The sequence below is a fragment of the Pituophis catenifer genome, unplaced genomic scaffold (assembly GCF_029215685.1).
Source record: "Pituophis catenifer annectens isolate HBS135680 unplaced genomic scaffold, rPitCat1.0.hap2 SCAF_3, whole genome shotgun sequence".
Taxonomy (NCBI): domain Eukaryota; kingdom Metazoa; phylum Chordata; class Lepidosauria; order Squamata; family Colubridae; genus Pituophis; species Pituophis catenifer.
The window spans coordinates 108,331,523-108,350,002 of NW_027256883.1; the positions used below are offsets into that span (position 1 = coordinate 108,331,523).

Genomic DNA, 18,480 nt, shown 5'->3' on the forward strand with positions numbered 1-18,480 from the left:
GTAAAATAGTGAGTATACAGCTTGTATAACTGTAAATATGTTGTCCTCTCAGAATAACGCAACACACAGCCATTGATGTCTAAATTGCTGGCAACAAAAGTAAGTACACGCCTAAGTGATAATGTCCAAATGGGGCCCAAAGTGTCAATATTTTGTGTGGCCACCATTATTTTCCAGCACTATCTTAACCCTCTTGGATATAGAGTTCACCAGAGCTTCACAGGTTGCTTCTTCCACTCCTCCATGACAACGTCACAGAGCTGATGGATGTTGGAGACCTTGCACACCTCCATCTTCCATTTCAGGATGCCCTACAGATGCTCAATAGGGTTTAGGTCTGGAGACATGCTTGGCCAGTCCATCACTTTTTCCCTCAGCTTCTTTAGCAAGGCAGTGGCCCTTTTGTAGGTGTGTTTGGGGTCGTTACCATGTTGGAATACTGCCCTACAGCCCAGTCTTCGAAGGGAGGGGATCATGCTCTGCTTCAGTATGTCACAGTACATGTTGGCATTCATGGTTCCCTCAATGAAATGTAGCTCTCCAATGCCGGCAGCACTCATGCAGCCCCACACCATGACATTCCCACCACCATGCTTGACTGTAGGCAAGACACACTTCTCTTTGTAGTCCTCGCTTGGTTGCCACCACACACGCTTGACACCACCTGAACCAAATAAGTTTATCTTGGTCTCATTGGACCACAGGACATGGTTCCAGGAATCCATGTCCTAAGTCTACTTGTCTGCAGCAAATCTATTGCCGGCTTTCTTGTGCGTCATTTTTAGAAGAGGCTTCCTTCTGGAATGACAGCTTTGCAAACCAATTTGATGCAGTGTGCGGTGTATGGTCTGAGCACTGACAGGCTGCAATGCTGGCAGCACTCATACGTCTATTTCCCAAAGCCAATCTCTGGATATGATGCTAAGCACGGGCACTCAACTTCTTTGGTCGACCATGGAGAGGCCTGTTCTGAGTGGAACCTGACCACTATATGGTCTTGGCCACCGTTGTGCAGTTCAGTTTCAGGGTCTTGGCAATCTTCTTATAGCCTAGGCCATCTTTATGTGGAGCAACAATTCATTTTTTCAGATCCTCAGAGAATTCATTGTCATGAGGTGCCAGTATGAGAAAGTGAGAGCGATAACATCAAATTTACCCCACCTGCTCCTCCTTCACACCTGAGACTTTGTAACACTAATGTGTCACATAACACCAGGGAGGGAAAATGGCTACTTGGGCCCCATTTGGGTACTTAGGGGTGTACTCACTTTTGTTGTCAGCAGTTTAGACATTAATGGCTGTGGTTGCGTTATTTTGAGCGGACAGCACATTTACACTGATATACAAGCTGTACACTCACTACTTTACATTCTAGCCAAGTGTCATTTCTTCAGTGTTGTCACATGAAAAGATATACTTAAATATTTACAAAATATGAGGGGGTGTACTCACTTCTGTGTCATATTGTAAATATCAGGATCCAATATGATAGTGATTTGGATATTAAATGTTGCCAATGAAAGCCTCAAGTATTTGATAGCATTTCTAACTTGTATGCATTGAATAACTTGATTTCATTTCATTACTTATATTTTATATAGGTAAAGTCTCCCTTGATTAGAATTTGACTGATTATAACAGAATAGTAATGGTCAGGTTTCCTGGTTACGTTGCAGAATTGGCTTGCCATTGCCTTCTGGAATGTGTTGGTAGTCTCATCCTAGTACTAACCATGGCTTTTTTTAGTCAGTTATAAAGCTGACTATCTGCTGTGTCTATATACAGGTAGACATTGACTTGCAGCAATTCATTTAGTGACCATTCAAAGTTACAATGGCAATGAAAACAGTGATTTTCACTTAGGTCTGTTGTAGCATCCTCCATAGTCATATAATCAAAATTTGGAAGCTTGACAACTGCCTCATATTTATGAAAGTTGCAGTGTCCCAGGATCATGCAATCACCTCTTGCAACTTTCTAATGAAGTCAGTGGGAGAGGCATATTCACTTAACAACCATGTTATTAACTTAATTACTGCAGTGATTCATTTAACAATTGTGACAAGAAAGTGTGACATAAAATGGGGCAAAATTCACTTAACAGATTATTTGTTTAGCAACAGAAATTCTGGGCTCTGTTGTGTTCGTAAAATGGGGACTACCTGTAATCATATTTTTGGTTGATTTCCAAATATTACACAGATGAAACAGTTACTGAGCATCTCTTATTTGACTAGATTGAAGGAAGGACATGGACAATTTTGTTAGCCCTTATGTTATGCTAAGCTCTAATTTTTACAGGAGCCTATGAACAAGTGAAAATGGAAAAGCCACTCATTTTGAAAACTGAAAAAGACAAGTGTTTTGCCAACATTTTTGGAATATAGTGCTTCCTTGAAACACAGAAAGCAGACAAAGGAAGTGCAAGAAGTAGGAAACTGGCTTCCAAAGATCTTCTTACCTCTTGTAGAATAATTTTCTTCTTTCAACTATTGACCATCCTGCCATATTGCAAACTACTTTTTTATATAGATTTTAATTTACAAAAACAGCTGTCTGGTAGGGCTATCAGGAAAGTTTTCATTGCATATACAATTCATTAGATTCTAGTCACTGTTACCTGAAGAATTGTATTTTAAAAGCATGCCGAGTTAAATAATGGAAGAGTTGGGATAGGATTAGGGTGATATATAGTGTAGAGATCACTAGATTTTACGTATTAGTTAGAATAAGACCCTGTGTCAAATATATGTATTGGTTGGATTAAGAATTCTTAATATTTTAATGTAACAGCATTTAGGGCTAGTCATTAATGTTATAAGCAGTTGTGGTATCTTAATTGTTCAAAAACCCAATTGTGTCATTCAGAAATACAGTGAACATCAAGTACTCTGCTTCTAGTAAGCATCAGTAGACTAACATAAAGAAACACAACTTTGATTAGTTTGAAGACATGCAAGAGTTTTGCATTTGTATTCATTGGAATCCAAAAGAATTATCAAAGCTTTAATATTCTCATTATGTGACTAAAAATATTAAATGCAATTTTATATGAATCTCATAGTGATGCAGATTATACTGTTAATGTACATTTCGTTGCATAATCTGAAATTATCATTTACTTAATGCATATTTTCCTCCGGCTAATGAACTGATGTCTGATTACAAGAATTGATGGCATTTATGATGCACTAACTTAATGTATTTTGTCTTCAAGGGCCGTCTCTACAAGTCCAAACAATCAGACCAATAAAATTAACACCATTATTTACCAGAAGCAATTCCAATCAGCAGCTGTGAGAATGACTCAACCATTTCCTCCTCAGTTTGCACCACAGGTGGGCAGCAGCTAGTTTTCTGCAGTGGGATGGGATATTCATTAGCTTGATTATGTTTTGAATTAAGACTGCTTCGATCCTGAAATAAGTCAAATACTTTATTCAGTATGCTTTCCATAATTACAATTAATGCGAGTGTTTTAGTATTGGGAGGAAACTTTTTTGTTTTCAGTTAAATCTGTGCTTGTGAAGTTGAGAAATTGAACAACAAATGGATGACCACAGACTTCCCCACATGGCTCTCATTATAATCCAAGGTTAATCATTTGAAGGGAGAAGGACAAAATAGCCTGTCAGAGAAGGGCTTCATGTCTCCAGCAACTGTTTACAACATAATGTACTTAGAATGTCTCCTGTGCAGAAAGAATGGGAATTGTCAGAGGGCAAAGGTCTCTTTGCATAACCTCCACTATTTCACTCAGAATGTACAGAAACTCATAGTGATTATTTTCCCTTAGTCACTTACATGAAATGCAGCTGTGAAGTAAATTTCTAAAGCTATAGTTGGCAGGAAAAAACCTCCCACACCAATCCCTCTTTAAAAGAATGCAAATGCTGTAAAGCTTCTGATAGGGAGAGATGAGGTGTATACTTTTGACTTGAGACTGCCTTGGATATTGCATATGAAATTTGCAGCTGCTGGATATTGCCTAGAGGCATAAGTCTATGTTCTAACAGTTCCTGCATCTTGATATATTTGAGGATGCCCCTCTGTTCTCCCCTCTTGGTCCATGATGTGCTACTACAGTTTTTAAGCACAGTATCCTTAAGATTTTCCCACATTGAATTTTCCAAACAGAGCCAATCCTAACAGAAAAAGTGAACCCATTACTTGGCACTGTTAAATAACAGAGGCATGCTCCCTGCAGAAAAGCCACCATATGATCAGGTTGGCAGTTTGCTAACAGCTAAATGTCTCTCTTTTTTGTTGTTGTTGTTTTTTTTCCCCCACTTAGATCCTCTCTCAGCCTAACCTGGTCCCTCCATTGGTAAGAGCCCCACATACTAACACCTTCCCAGCACCCGTTCAGAGGCCGCCAGTGGCACTGGCTAGTCAGATGCCACCTCAGATGACCACAGGTCTTTTGAGCCACCCTCGTTTGCCACATGTGGCGAGGGGTCCTTGTGGATCATTCTCTGGAGTCAGAGGCAATCAGGCCCAGGCTGCGATGAAGGCTGAACAAGACATAAAGGTTAGTATTTTGGATGGCCATGCTGTGTTAACCACAGTACAGTCTTAACAACTTGCAAGGCAAGATACTATTCTTTGTTTAAGATGCAGGTTTCCCTCTGAGGTGGCCAAATAGAAACAGTAGAACCCATCAATAAGCTTCCAGCAATAGATTTAAGTTCACCTACTTATTTGTAATGCAGTCTAAGATCTGGTCAACTGTATTCATTCTCTGTGTTTTTCTTTCTTCAAGTCTAAAACTCAAGCAAAACCACCCATAGCTGCATTTCACTCCATAAAATTGGTAGAAAAGCACTTGGAGACTCTTTTCAATGAAACCTTTTTCCCTTAAAATTGAGATGTATTGCAAAGTCCATGTGGGGATGTCATAAAAGCAGAAAGAATCTAAAATCGATGAACTTATCTGGTTGAAAGTGATGGCATCACTTGCTTAATCTTTTCCATTATTTTCATTCATGAAAGAGTGTTAATCTGAGAAGAGTGAGACCACTTGATTTATCAACACATTGTTAAAATCTTCATGTTTTGTCCAAGCCCTAGTTGGTGGGTATTGAGTTTATAAATTAATCTTAAGTAACTTTTAATTGAATTATGTATGTGCTATTCTGTTTTCAAAACACAGCATTGGTTCCTAGGGAAAAGCATAAAATTGTGTATTAAGTTAGTAAAGAGAACAAAGGAGTTTGGTGACGCTGTGGTTAGAATGCAGTACTGCAGGCTACTTCTGCTGACTGCCAGCCGTTCAGCAGTTGAATCTCACCAGGCTCAAGTTTGACTCAGCGTTCCATCCTTCCGAGGTCGGTAAAATGAGGACCCAGATTGTTGGGGGCAATATGCTGACTCTGTAAACCGCTTAGGGCTGTAAAGCATTGTGAAGCGGTATATAAGTAAGTGCTATTGCTGTTGCTAAATGAATATTAGATTAATAAAACTAGAATAAATACAGTTATTTAGAACCAGTATCATAAATGTAGTAGTTGGCTAAACAAAAAGGATATACATTTTGTACCAGGCAAGTTTCCCAAGGACCCCTTTGGGGAGGGGTTTCAGGTGTAAAAAGTTAAGAGGCATATTATGGCCCCATTGTGCCCCTTAACACTACATATACAAGCTGTAAGCTAATTTTCTTTGCCCCATCTCTTCTGAGACCACAAAAGAGATCTTAAGTATACTTTCTGTGCCTTTTGTATCAGATAATTCCAGACAAAAACTTCAAATGCTTATTTCAGAGCTTGACTCAAAAATAGATGTTTCTGTCAGTAGTCTTACTGTCCTTATCTTGATGAATTTATAGTATCCGAGGAGGGAAACATTTGAAGAAAGTATCAACTTACTGTCTGTGATAAATATCTAGTCACTTTGTGCAATAAAATTGCTATTTTATGAAAGGCAACTATCATAAGCATATAGAGGAAATTCCCAAGAGATGGTACTAGATTCCATTTTTGAAAAGTATTACTGGGATTTTAAAAAAACCAACCTTAATGAGCAGAATAAGTTCCTATGGTTGTTTTGGACTGCTTTGTTTAATGTCACAATCCTTTTTTATTAAGGCAAAGCAGAGAGCAGAAGTCATTCAGTCAACGCAGAGATTTTTCTCTGAGCAGCAGCAGAGCAAGCCACCTGGAGGCAAAATACAGAAAGTGGGTGACAATGGGAATAAAGCTCCAGAGGCAGTGACAGACTCCACCTCTGGAATCTGTCAAGACAAAGTGGAAGAGAAACAGAATGCTACAACAGCACCCAAGCCTATTAGAACTGGTCCAATCAAACCTCAGGCCATCAAGACAGAAGAAACAAAATCATAAAACAATGTGTCTGCATACAAATATGAAGCGTGAAATGACAGCCGAACAAACCTTGAGCCCAGTGAGGGCAAGGCATACCTGTTCAAAGCTATGAGTGGCAAAAACAGAGACAGATGTGATCAGCTATGAGTGCTAAAGATTTGGAATCGTGGGACTTTTCTATGGGACATTTTGTATGCTGTTGCATGAATGAATGTGATCAATCAGAATTGAAGCACCTGTCTGCTTTTTCAATGGTGCAAAACTAAATAATGCTCCTGAGGCATTTTATTAGCCAAAGGTAAAAACATTCTCCTTTTTGCTGCTGATTTATTTAGAGAAGAAGGGCAGATCGGAGAAGACCATGCTGGGATAAAACACTGGGTTTGAGTTTGGGCTGCTCATGTCCAAATAAGATGTTCTTTCAAAATGGAGCAGGAGAATTTTTGACCATGAATAAAGTCATTAAGAGCAGCTTAATCACCCCCTACTTCCCATTACACACCATTTCATTTTGTAAATGTTTGATGTCAGATTTCCAAGAAAGGCAGGAGGTGGCTGCTACTACAGTTTGATTATGGTGCTGAATTTAACTGAAAAAAAAGATACTAATTGCTTCTCCATGTTAATATAATATCAGAATGGCAGTTTTGGGAGGCTCCCTTTTATATTGCCAGTTACGTTGAGCTAGAACTAGACAATGCTTGAGAAGAAAGCTTTTGGCCTTGAAATACTTCTCCATTTGTGAGTATAAAGCAGCAAGCAATTGATTTTGGGCCACAAAAAACAGATATTTATATCAGCTGCATCACACTTTCTTTCTGCTCATTGTGCTGGAAAATGGAATCAAGTCAAATAATGCCTTCTTAATTGTATCCTTTAGTAGTATAGCTGTAGGAAAAGTACTGTATGATAACTTCTGTGAATGTAAAATATCTCATTCCTGCTTACAATATGTAGTTGTGATTGTGCTATAGCAGAGCTGTATAATGAAGTTATTCAGACTTTTCAAATCAATTGGAGGGCACCACATGGCACATCATACCGAACTGTTTTCTCTGACAATTTTCCCAACCCCTTTCTGGAACAAAGAATGAATCAAAAACAGTGTAATGTGTATAATTTTGTTCAGATGATGGCAAAATCTGGAAAAGTCTGTTGCTGCTATTGATGCCTAGTGAAATGCTGTTGGTTATCTTTTTTATATAAATACTATAATTTGCATTTTTTTGGAAATTTAGCTGTGATGTCAGCTTTGGAGAAAGATATCCACTTGTACTGTGAGTTGGCATTGTACAGAAATTAACAGCCATATTGGTCTAGAAAAGTTTAAACTTTTTTTTTCATTTGTACAGGGGTAACGCACTGTATTAAATATGTAAGGTCTTATTTACATGGGTTTGATTACAGAAACTAATAAAATATTCTCTACATAAAATATTGGGTCATGTTTTGAACTTAAATTTTGTCCCAAGAAGTCATGGACTTAAAATCCTTGTTTTGGGAAACCATCTCTTTATCAATTCTGTTCTTACAAGCCTAATTCCAAAGAGGAGAAATTCTGAAAACTCCTTCATGTGATAAATCAGAAAATTATGTAGAATTCCAGAGGGATCTTAAAAGTGGACATATGCGCATACTGTGAGAGCACTTTTGTACAGAAAACATCCCACTTAATCATTATCCTTGCATAAAAGAATTTCTGCATGGCATGCACCACAACCAATTTTGTGTAAGATAGCTTCATAAGAATGCAATCTTTTTTTTTTACTTCATTTAACATAGCTAAATTGAATTATGCAGTTACTTATTTTAAAAATCTATATCCTAACATTCAACCAATTTCCAGGACTGAGTACCAGTAATAAAAAAAATAGAATTGGGAAAAATTTAAAACACAATAAATCAGCATAGTAGTAGTAAAAAAAACAAAAAACAAACTCAAAGCATTTCATGCAGGGCAAACTTGCGCGCCCCGGGCCAGATGCATCATGTGCTAGCCACGCCCAGTTTAACAAAGGGAGGGGAAAGTACTGATACATCACGTGACAATGCCGTGAAGACGCAAGTTTGACACCCCTGACTTAGTGAGACAATACAGGTCAAAAAGTGTTTTATTTAGTGGTAAAATCTAACCCACTTAAGCAGCAGTTGCACAATCAGAATTCCAGTCAGTGCTACCACCAAGGCCTTCCTTGTAATGGCTCTATTTTTAAAGGGCACTTATTGAATACTTTTTAAGTTCACTGGAGACATAGATACATTTTTTTTAAGGGCATATGAAGAAGTGCTACTTTGGAGCTCATGATCAAGCTTCTACTAATGCATGGAGAAAAAGTAAAAATTGCATCCAGAACCAACACATGAGTTCACAGTTGGAGATTGACTTTGATGCACTTAGGGGTAGGTAGCACCTTTGAGCATGTATTGAAATTTCCTGGCACTAACAGACTTTTAATTAGTCTCTTTTCTTCCATTCTATTGTGTCTGATTTTCAGAGATTGCTTGGACAAGCCCCTGCAGTTTTCTTGGCAAGGTTTTTTAAAAGTGGTTTGCTTCCTTCTTAGAGCTGAAAGTGACTGGTCCAAGATCATCCAGTTGGCATAGACGGTCGCAGTCTGTGTTGACAGGGGGGCAGAGGTCGACCCCGAGGCCCCTTGTATGTGGGGTGCCACAAGGATCGGTCCTCTTGCCCCTTCTGTTCAACATTTATGTGAAGCCGCTGGGTGAGATCATCCGTGGTTTCGGGGTGAAGTACCACCAGTACGCTGATGACACTCAGCTGTACATCACCCCGGATCACCCCAATGATGCCCTTGAAGTGATGTCCCGGTACCTGGAGGCCATGTGGATCTGGATGGGGAGAAACAGACTCAGACTCAACCCATCCAAGACCGAGTGGCTGTGGTTTCCGACGTCCCGATATAGTCAATTGGTGCCATCACTGACTATTGGGGGCGAGTCGTTGGCCCCCACGGATAGGGCTCGCAACTTGGGTGTCCTCCTGGACTCACGGCTGTCTTTAGAAGAGCATTTAACAGCTGTGGCCAGGAGGAATCAGGTCCGCCTGATTTGCCAGTTGCACCCCTTTCTGGATCGGGACTCGTTACGTACGGTCACTCATGCCCTTGTCACCTCACGCCTGGACTACTGTAATGCTCTCTACATGGGGCTCCCCTTGAGCACCCGGAGGCTCCAGCTGGTCCAGAATGCAGCCATGCGGGTGGTTATGGGAGCGATGTGGCGCTTCCATGTGACTCCCCTCCTGCGCGAGCTGCACTGGCTCCCGGTGGTCTTCCGGGTGCGCTTCAAGGTTTTGGTCACCATCTTTAGAGCGCTCCATGGCTTAGGACCAGGATACTTACAAGACCGCCTTCTGCCACCAGTAGCCTCTCACCGACCAGTACGCTCCCATAGAGAGGAGCTCCTCAGGGTGCCGTTGGCCAGTGTCGACTGGCGGCCCCCAGGGGGAGAACCTTCTCTGTGGGGGCGCCTGCCATCTGGAATGAGCTCCCCCTGGAGATACGGAGGATCCCAGATTTACGCACTTTCCGCCGTGCCCTCAAAACATGTTTATTCCAGCAGGCTGGACTGGCTTGACTCTCCCTTTTAAATTGCTTTTAGTTTTATATAAATTGGGTGTTTTTAAATTCGTTTTTTGGGCCAAGATTATTTAATGTACTTTTAATTGGTTTTTTAACTTTTGTATGATGTATTTTTATCTTGTGCCTGTTCACCGCCCTGAGTCCTTCGGGAATAGGGCGGTATATAAATTGAATAAAATAAAAAATAAAATAAATAAATTGTGCCCAAGGCAGGACTAGAATTCACACACCTGGTTTCTAGCCTGATGCCATATCCACTACATCAAACTGGCTTAATTGATATTTGGCCACTATCAAATATTCCTTCCTATAGTCATGAGAGCCCACTGTCACTCCAGTCTCTATGGTAATCTAATTCCTTGGTTGTGGATAAGAACTGTTTGGAAAAGAAAGTGGAGCATTACATTCACATGCTCTGTTGAATTAAACAATTGTACTTCTACAGCAGTATATATTTCCCTGGGGAACTCTGTGACATTAGGCATTGGATGTCTGTTTCCTAGTAAGGATTGCGAAGCAAGCAAACAGCAGAATAAGTATTTGCCTAGGCCAGTGATGGCTAACCTTTTTGCCGTCACATGCCAAAAGCAAGGGGGTCGCGTGTGTGCATGCCCACACCATAATTCAATGCGCCCCCCCCCCCGGTTTGCCAACTTCCGGTGGAACCGGAAGTCTCATTTTTCGCTCTCCTCAGGCTCCAGAGCCTTTCTAACAGCCTGGGGAGGGTGAAAACCTTCCCCACCCACCCCCAGAGGCCCTCCAGAGCCAGAAGTGACCCTTTTGCCGACTTCTGGTAGGCCCGGAAGCCCAAAAATCAGGTGGTGCACACTGGAGCTGAGCTAGGGCAACGCTCGCGTTCTATCACGGGCCTAGGCACAAAGACCACTTAGGAACACAATACACTACATACAATGGTGTTACTAAGTCTGAAATTTAGGTGTGAGAGTCTACTACTAAAACACTGCATCTAACTTTAGTATGTATGCAAATTAATGAATGGGCAACTTGACATATCTCAAATAGACACAATTAATTGCAACATAAAGATTTCTAGCAAAAAACAGCTGCCATTTTAGAAAACCATTGCAAAAGGAAGGAGTTGTTTTGAAGGCCCATAGGTAATCTACATGTGAGAACCAAGAACTTGTAGAGGAGCCTGCCAGAAAGGTGGTCACTGCCGTTTCTTGTTTTCAGCTGAGGAATTGTGAGGAACAGTATAGATGTCATGAGAGCTATTTGAATTGCATTTAACAAGCAGGGAGTGCTATTAAATTGCATAGAATGACAAATGGAAGAAATATTAAGGCCCTTTTGAGCACTAACATTCTTTTAGTCAAAAGGCAAATTTTAATCAGAAAGCCTTTCAAAGTATTCATGTATGATGCTTATATGATAAAAAAGCTGAAACTAAAAAGAACAAAGCAGAATACTGCATCTCAGTTTGCTGTAAGTTAAACAAGGGTTAATTAGTTGTAAAGACTTGGACAAATTTATTTGCAATTATTCAAGAGTACAGATAGTCCTAATTTAGCAACTGCCCCCTTTAGTAACCAAAGTTACAATGCAATTTTTCAAAGATGAAAAAGTAACTTTGTGACCAATCCTTGTATTCACAACCTTCAGAAGTCTGCAAAGCAAAACAGCAGATCATAAGCACAGTCCTGGCTACACTTAGTGACCATTTAATGACCAAGTTATGGGCCCCAGTTGTAGTTGCCAAATTAGGATTACCTACCCAAGAGCTATGGTGGTGCAGTGGTTAGAATGCAGTATTGCAGGCTACTTCTGCTGACGGCCGACTGCCAGCAGTTTGGCAGATCAAATATCACCAGGCTCAAGAGTGACCATCCTTCCATCCTTCTGAGGTGGGTAAAATGAGGACCCAGATTGTTGGGGGCAATATGCTGACTCTGTAAACCACGTAGAGGTCTGTAAAGCACTGTGAAGCGGTATATAAGTCTATGTGCTATTTCTACTGCTATCTAGAGTATAGAATTACAGTATCCAGGAATAAAGCTGATATATACCATAAGGAACAACTTTTGCACCCACCCTACACACCAACCTTAATTCAAGAAGCAGCATTGTATGCCATAGCACTCCTCTTGTTGTTCAAATCCATCTCCGCCATGATGCTTAAGCACTCAGATCAGCCAGTCCAAAGCAGCAGGATGAACAAAGCCAAGCTTCCATAGCGAGGGGCAAAGTGTGAAATGAAACTAAGCAAGTGATTGGATGAATTTGCAGACTTTTTAGCTCAAGCAAAAATTTCAGTATTCTTGGCATATGGTCTATTAGCCAGAGAAGGCCAGATAACTCTCTGCCAGAGAAGGTGTGGGAGTTCGATCAATTTGGTCTAGTTGTTCTACATAAGGTGGCAAACCCCGTTCCCTGGGATACAGAGCAACAAGCATGGGTGGTATGTTGTTAGAGAATCGGTGACCAATTTCATTTTGCAAGTGGTAACTGGAAGAAATGGGTGATGAATAGATAGCATAATGTTTTGGTACAGAAGGAATACAGTGTCTACTTTGCCCTGTAGAGTCTAAATTCTTTGCATTAAGGGAGTAAACAATGCAGTTCTCAGGCATCGCTTGGTGCTCAGATAGATCAATTGCCTCTTGCACAGGAGCTTTGGAAAGCACAGCCCAGCTACCTAGCAAAGGCTGTATCCTACTCGCTTCTATTTGAGCTGAGAGCCACAAAGGGTGAGAATGGACACATGATTCAAGACTGACAGTGTTTTGGTTTTCTTGGCAGCAGACTGGAGAGCTTTTGTTAATGAGATGTGGGCATATGTTATCATCATTGGTGGAAAAGGTCTGGTTCTCTAGGAGACATCTCATGCAGCTCTGATTGCAGGGACAAGGCAACCTTTGATGAGATCTTACAGAGTGGACCACGTACTTGCAGGGCAATCCTCTACTAAGGCCATGAGGAGATAAATTGTGGATCCCATGGGATAAATGGGAAGAGGTATCTGAAAAGGGTGGTGTTAAAGGTGGTGTGCAGTGACACCTCAAGTCCATTCTTCTGAGCTTCTGAGTAGTAAATCATCTGGCATTGATGCTTGACCTGTGTGACATGGGTAGAAAATGGGAGTCATTCAAAAGGACCTTAGGTTTAGCTACTTTACTAAAGCAAAGAGTGTTTGTCCAGTGCTATGAAATTCTATCCAGGTTAGCATACCCAAATTTATTAGTGAATGAAAGAAAGATTTGGTCAAGCTAACTGCATTTTTGAACCAATGATGTTTAGTGGAAGATCCCATCTGCTACTATAGCACACTGCTTCTTGTAAATATGCCAATGCATCAACTGCATTAAATGTACCTGGATTTGCCCTCCAGATAGATAGCAGAAGTATATTTTATTTGTATTGTGGATATGTACCACTGTACAATTTAGAAAATGACTGCTTACTGCCGTGATGGCGAACCTATGGCATGCGTGCCACAGGTAGCACGCGGAGCCATATCGGTGGGCACGCAAGTGTTGCCCTAGCTCAGCTCCGGCGCACATGGCTGATTTTTGGGCCTTCCTGTCCCACCGAAGTCAGCAAAAAGGACATTTCCGGCCTCCGGAGGGCCTCAGGGAGGGGGAGGAGGCTGTTTTCGCCCCCCCCAGGCTCCAAGAAAGCCTCTGGAGCCTGGGGAGGGCAAAAAATGGGCCTACCGGGCTGTTGTGGCCCATCAGCGACCTGTGTGCTGTGTTCTTTGGGGTCCGTAGCTGGGGCCCACCCTGCCATCGCGTGCCAAAAGTGGGGAGAGTGCGGGAGGTCGTGCACGCATACATGAGAGGGGGCGCATTGGATTATGGGTGTGGGCACACACACACACGACCCCCTGCACTCCTCCCGTTTTTGGCACATGACGGCAAAAAGGTTAGCCATCACTGGCTTAGTGCCTTGAAATATATATTTGAAAAGGAACAGAGAAATAGAAACAGAGTATAACAATTGGAATGATAGGGAGCAAAGCAGCTATTGTCAGGGCAACAGCTTATTATAGCAGGCAGGAGAACAAGCACAGAAAATTTGAGTTGCCTCAAAGATAGTGCACATTGATTAAAGATGCTCCCATGTCAATAAATGAGCAAAGAGCAATCATTCAAAACCTAATCTTGGATAAACATGTACATCTGATTTGATGTTATGGAGTTTATTAGAGAAGATGAGAATAATATCTCTCTTATATCTTTACCAACCCATGTTCTTTGTGCAACAGTGGGTGGTGGTCCAATATGATTCAAGAACTCCAACTAGGGGTTCTATTTCACAGATTTCTAGTTTGAAATGTATGCTTATGAAAATGAGTGTTTGCGACAGAGAAGACATGGAAATTCTGGGATGTTGCAGGAAAATTCTTCTGATTTCTGATTTTGGAAGATGAATGATTATAACTTGCCTGGAGTTACTTAGCATTTCATTGCTCCCCAGCACAGAGAAATCTGTTCCAATGGATATTTGGCTCCACTCATTCTAGCAGATCATACAACTGAGTGGCATTAAATAACCTAGAATGTGGAGGCCCTTTCTATATTTCTGTGATCAAGGTCATGCCAGTATCAGGTGGAATATAATTTTATGAAAATTCAGAGCTCTGTGAGGATTAAGGACTGAATAAAATAATTACCCTGCTGATTCTTGGGGGGTTTATGTCACCCTGGAGATAATTTTGTCAAAGCCCAGACTGACCTTTGGAATGGAAAAATGCCCCCAATGGTTGGAACAACATTAGAGCCACCTCGCCTTTTGATTACAACCCTAAGAAGCTGCTGATTTTGACAATGGTAGTGATGAGATTATTATGTTGATGGCTAGATCAAGGATGACAGAAAGCTTGGAGAAAGTCCAACTGGATACAAGGCCCAACTGGATCCGAGCATATTTGAAGGCTTGGCAACAAATAACTTATTATTCTGAGTTATCCAGTAGATTTTTTTCTGACTGTCATAAACCTGTTACATTTTGATCTGCAAGGAGAAAAAAAAATTCTCATTAACCAATAATAATTAATTTACACATGTAAATGTACCTTGATTTGGATGTCATGGTGGGAGCAGATTAAACTGGTGTAATAATGTTGACTTTGTCCTATCATAAGTCAGAGATGTTTTTAGTTAATATAGACTAATCCTGAATCAGAAAGGATTTCTTACCATGAAACCAGTTGTTTATTTCTTTATTTTATTTTTATTTATTTATTTTGTCTAGTACGTATTAGATAATATATATAAGTATAAGCATGAATTGAATACATAAAATGAATACAATTAAAGAGAACATTAGGACAGGAACAGTAGGCATGCTGGTGCCCTTACAAACCTCTTAGGTCAACAGTAGACAGTCTAAGGTTAAAATTTTGGGGTTTTGGAATGAAACCACAGAGTCAGGTAGGGCATTCCAGGCATTGACCACTCTGTTGCTGAAGTCATATTTTCTGCAATCAAGTTTGGAGCGGTTCACTTTAAGTTTGTATCTATTGTGAGCTTGTGTATTGTGGTTGAAACTGAAGTAGTCATTGACAGGTAGGACATTGTAACAGATGATTTTATGAGCTATGCTTAGGTCATACCGAAGGCAGCATAGTTCTAAATTTTCTAAGCCCAAAATTTCAAGTCTGGTGGCATCAGGTATTTTGTTGCAAGCAGAGGAGTGGAGGACTCTTCTTGTGAAATATTTCTGGACATGTTCAATTTTATTAATGTCCAATATGCAGTGTGGGTTCCAGACAAATAAGCTGTATTTGTGAATTGGTCTAACAAATGTTTTGTATGCTCTGGTTAGTAGGGTGATATTACCGGAGAAGAAGCTACGCAAGATTAGATTTACAACCCTTAATGCCTTTTTGGCGATGTTGTTACAGTGGGCTTTGGCACTTAGATCATTTGATATGAGTACTCCAAGGTCCTTGACAGAGTGAGGGTCATCTACAAGGTCGTGCCCACTCAGCTTGTATTTTGTGTTCTGATTCTTTTTGCCAATGTGTAAGACAGAGCATTTCTTAGTTGAGATTTGGAGTTGCCAATTTTTTTACCATTCCGACACAAAGTCCTTTTTGAAGGATAGCAGCATTGCTGGTGGTGTTAAATAGTTTTACATCATCGGCGAAGAGAATGCAGTTACTTATAATATGATCACAAAGGTCATTTATGTATAGTATGAAAAGTGTTGGTCCTAGAACACTGCCTTGGGGGACACCGCTATTAACAGGTGCAGGATTTGATAGGGGGCTCCCTATTTTGACCACTTGTTGTCTGTTTGACAGGAACGCGGTTATCCAGTTATGGGGGGGCCGGAGATGCCATAGGATTTTAGGTTTAGAAGTAGTTTGTCTGGAAGAATTTCACCATAATTTGTTTTTTTTTTTTTAATCTTACATAATGCAGTACTTTATTTTGGAAGTAAATGCGGTAATGTGGATGAACCTATGTCTCTTAATTGATATCATCTGTTTAGAATTTTGTGGGTGATATTAGCAAGCGAAGGTAAGAAATATAAGAGATAGAGTTTATGCGTGAAAAAAAGATAAAAAGATTGAACCAGATGAAAAAGTAGGAACAGGACTATCTGAAGGAACCTTGAGGTAAGAAATTATACTTTATTGAGATAGATTATCTCAAGAAATATGTTGCTGGCTGAGAAGAGATATAAATTATGACAGAAGGCTGGGTCATATGATATGCTAAGATATAATATGATTTGATTGATTCAGTCTTAGTATGCCATCTCAGTCCAGTCAAGTATGGTCTATTTAATAAATCAGATCTAAATTGTGGCTTAATACAGTATGTGGACCTATTCAAAGTAAAACAGTTCAGTGACTTGAAGATTCTAGTTTGGATACTGACTTAAACCAATACAGGTAGTCCTTGACTTACAACCACAATTTAGCCCAAAATCTCTGTTGCTAAGTGAGACAATTGTTAAGTATTGCCTCATTTAATGACCTTCCTTGCCAAAGATGTTAAGTGAATCACTGCAGTTGTTAAGTTAGTAATGGCTTCCCCATTGACTTTGTCAGAAGGTTGCAAAAGGGGACTTGTGACACTGTGAAAGTCATAAATACGATCCAGTTGTGAAGCGTCTGAATTTTGATCTCATGACCATGGGGATGCTGCAACGGTCCTAACTGTGAAAACTGGTCTGAAGTCCTTTTTTCAGTGCCATTGTAACTTTGAACAGTCACTAAATAAACTGTTGTAAGCCAAGGACTACTTGCAGTATTTTTCTTTAAAAGCTAATTATATAGAGTCCTCAAATTCCCACCCATATCCCATCCCATTTTTTCCCAAAAAGATTGCAAGTTAAGGAAACTAAATGGAGATTCTTCATTATTACATCTAGTGTTGCCATATTTTTTGATGGATGGGTGGGAATACCTGGATTATCTATTCTAGATTGGTAAAAGGTCCTGACAAGGTCTAGAACACTTCTATCTCTGAATCTGATATTCCTCTGGAGCTCAGCTTTCTCTCTCTTCTACTTGCGTGTCGGCCTTGTTAAAGGCACAAATCTGGTAAAACATTTGCTTTCTATTAAAGATTTCCCTCTAAGATACTGGACCAAATTTCTAGTGCTATCAGATTCTTAGGTACATCTTATATACATATGAAAGGGGAAAATATATACACGAGGAACCTGAAAATCAAAAAGCATACATGGAACACAAATGAGACAAACTAAGCTAGCATTTAGAAAAATCTCAGTTACCCTTTAAGCAAATTATTTAAAAACCAATATTAATATGAACGTAGTTCTCAGTAAAATTCTTACTATGGTTTAAATTGTCTGCAGGGATAATGAAGGAGCATTTTGAAAGAAAAAGAAATTCACTGAATAGTATCAAACCTCCAGCTAAAGTGGATGACCTTTCTGATCACTTATTTGCATTCCAGATTGTTGCTTGGATTACTCTTCTTGATGGCTTTATTCTTATGTACATCAGAGAAGTTTTTTCTGATACAGGCAAGAATGGGAGAAGACACCTTGATCTCTGTTGTCACATAGGCTAGTTGTTAAAACTTCAGAGAAGTTGCCTCTGCAGAGAAGCAGCATCTAGCCTGCTGCCATATTAATGAAATTTGTATGAATTTGTCATCAGTGGTTTATTCTGATTGGCTTGTGAGCAGCCTTTGATGATGTCACACTCATGTACCAAATCCCCACAATTTATATAGAGAAGTTGAACTGCTCTTTATAAAGCAGTTGCTTTTCTCAAGCCAAACCGGTTTTGCTGGAAAGATCAATCAACAATGAAAGAACATGGAAGAATACACCCTACAGATTAAGTATAAAATACAATTATTTCTGGACTGAGGCAACAGGCCCAAAAAAACAGTGAATCCCCTAGAATAAAAATTAACTTGATTTCATCTACATTTAATCTTGTCCCAAGTCATACAATTAAGGATTTTCACAGTCTGTTACATCTGTTATAGTCTGTTACAGCTGCCAAAAAAGCTAATGCAATCTAAGGCTGCATTAACAGAGGGATAGAATCAAAATCACATGAAGACTTTATAATGCCTTAGTAAGACCCACTTGGAACATTGCAT

General features: G+C 40.1%; 1 protein-coding gene across 6 annotated transcripts in view; it reads left to right on the top strand.

The window, feature by feature from the left end:
- Positions 1–7,739, top strand: part of PRRC2C (proline rich coiled-coil 2C) — a 92,091-nt gene extending 84,352 nt beyond the window's left edge. For 3 of the 6 annotated variants that reach the window (XM_070940904.1, XM_070940905.1, XM_070940906.1), the window contains 3 exons: positions 3,218–3,338; positions 4,295–4,531; positions 6,084–7,739. In XM_070940904.1, coding sequence (XP_070797005.1) covers positions 3,218–3,338; positions 4,295–4,531; positions 6,084–6,338 — 613 coding nt within the window. In that variant the 3' untranslated portion in view covers positions 6,339–7,739. The remainder of the gene's footprint in view (positions 1–3,217; positions 3,339–4,294; positions 4,532–6,083) is intronic. The other 3 variants (XM_070940907.1, XM_070940908.1, XM_070940909.1) reach the window with 1 other exon arrangement.
- Positions 7,740–18,480: the final 10,741 nt, after the last annotated feature.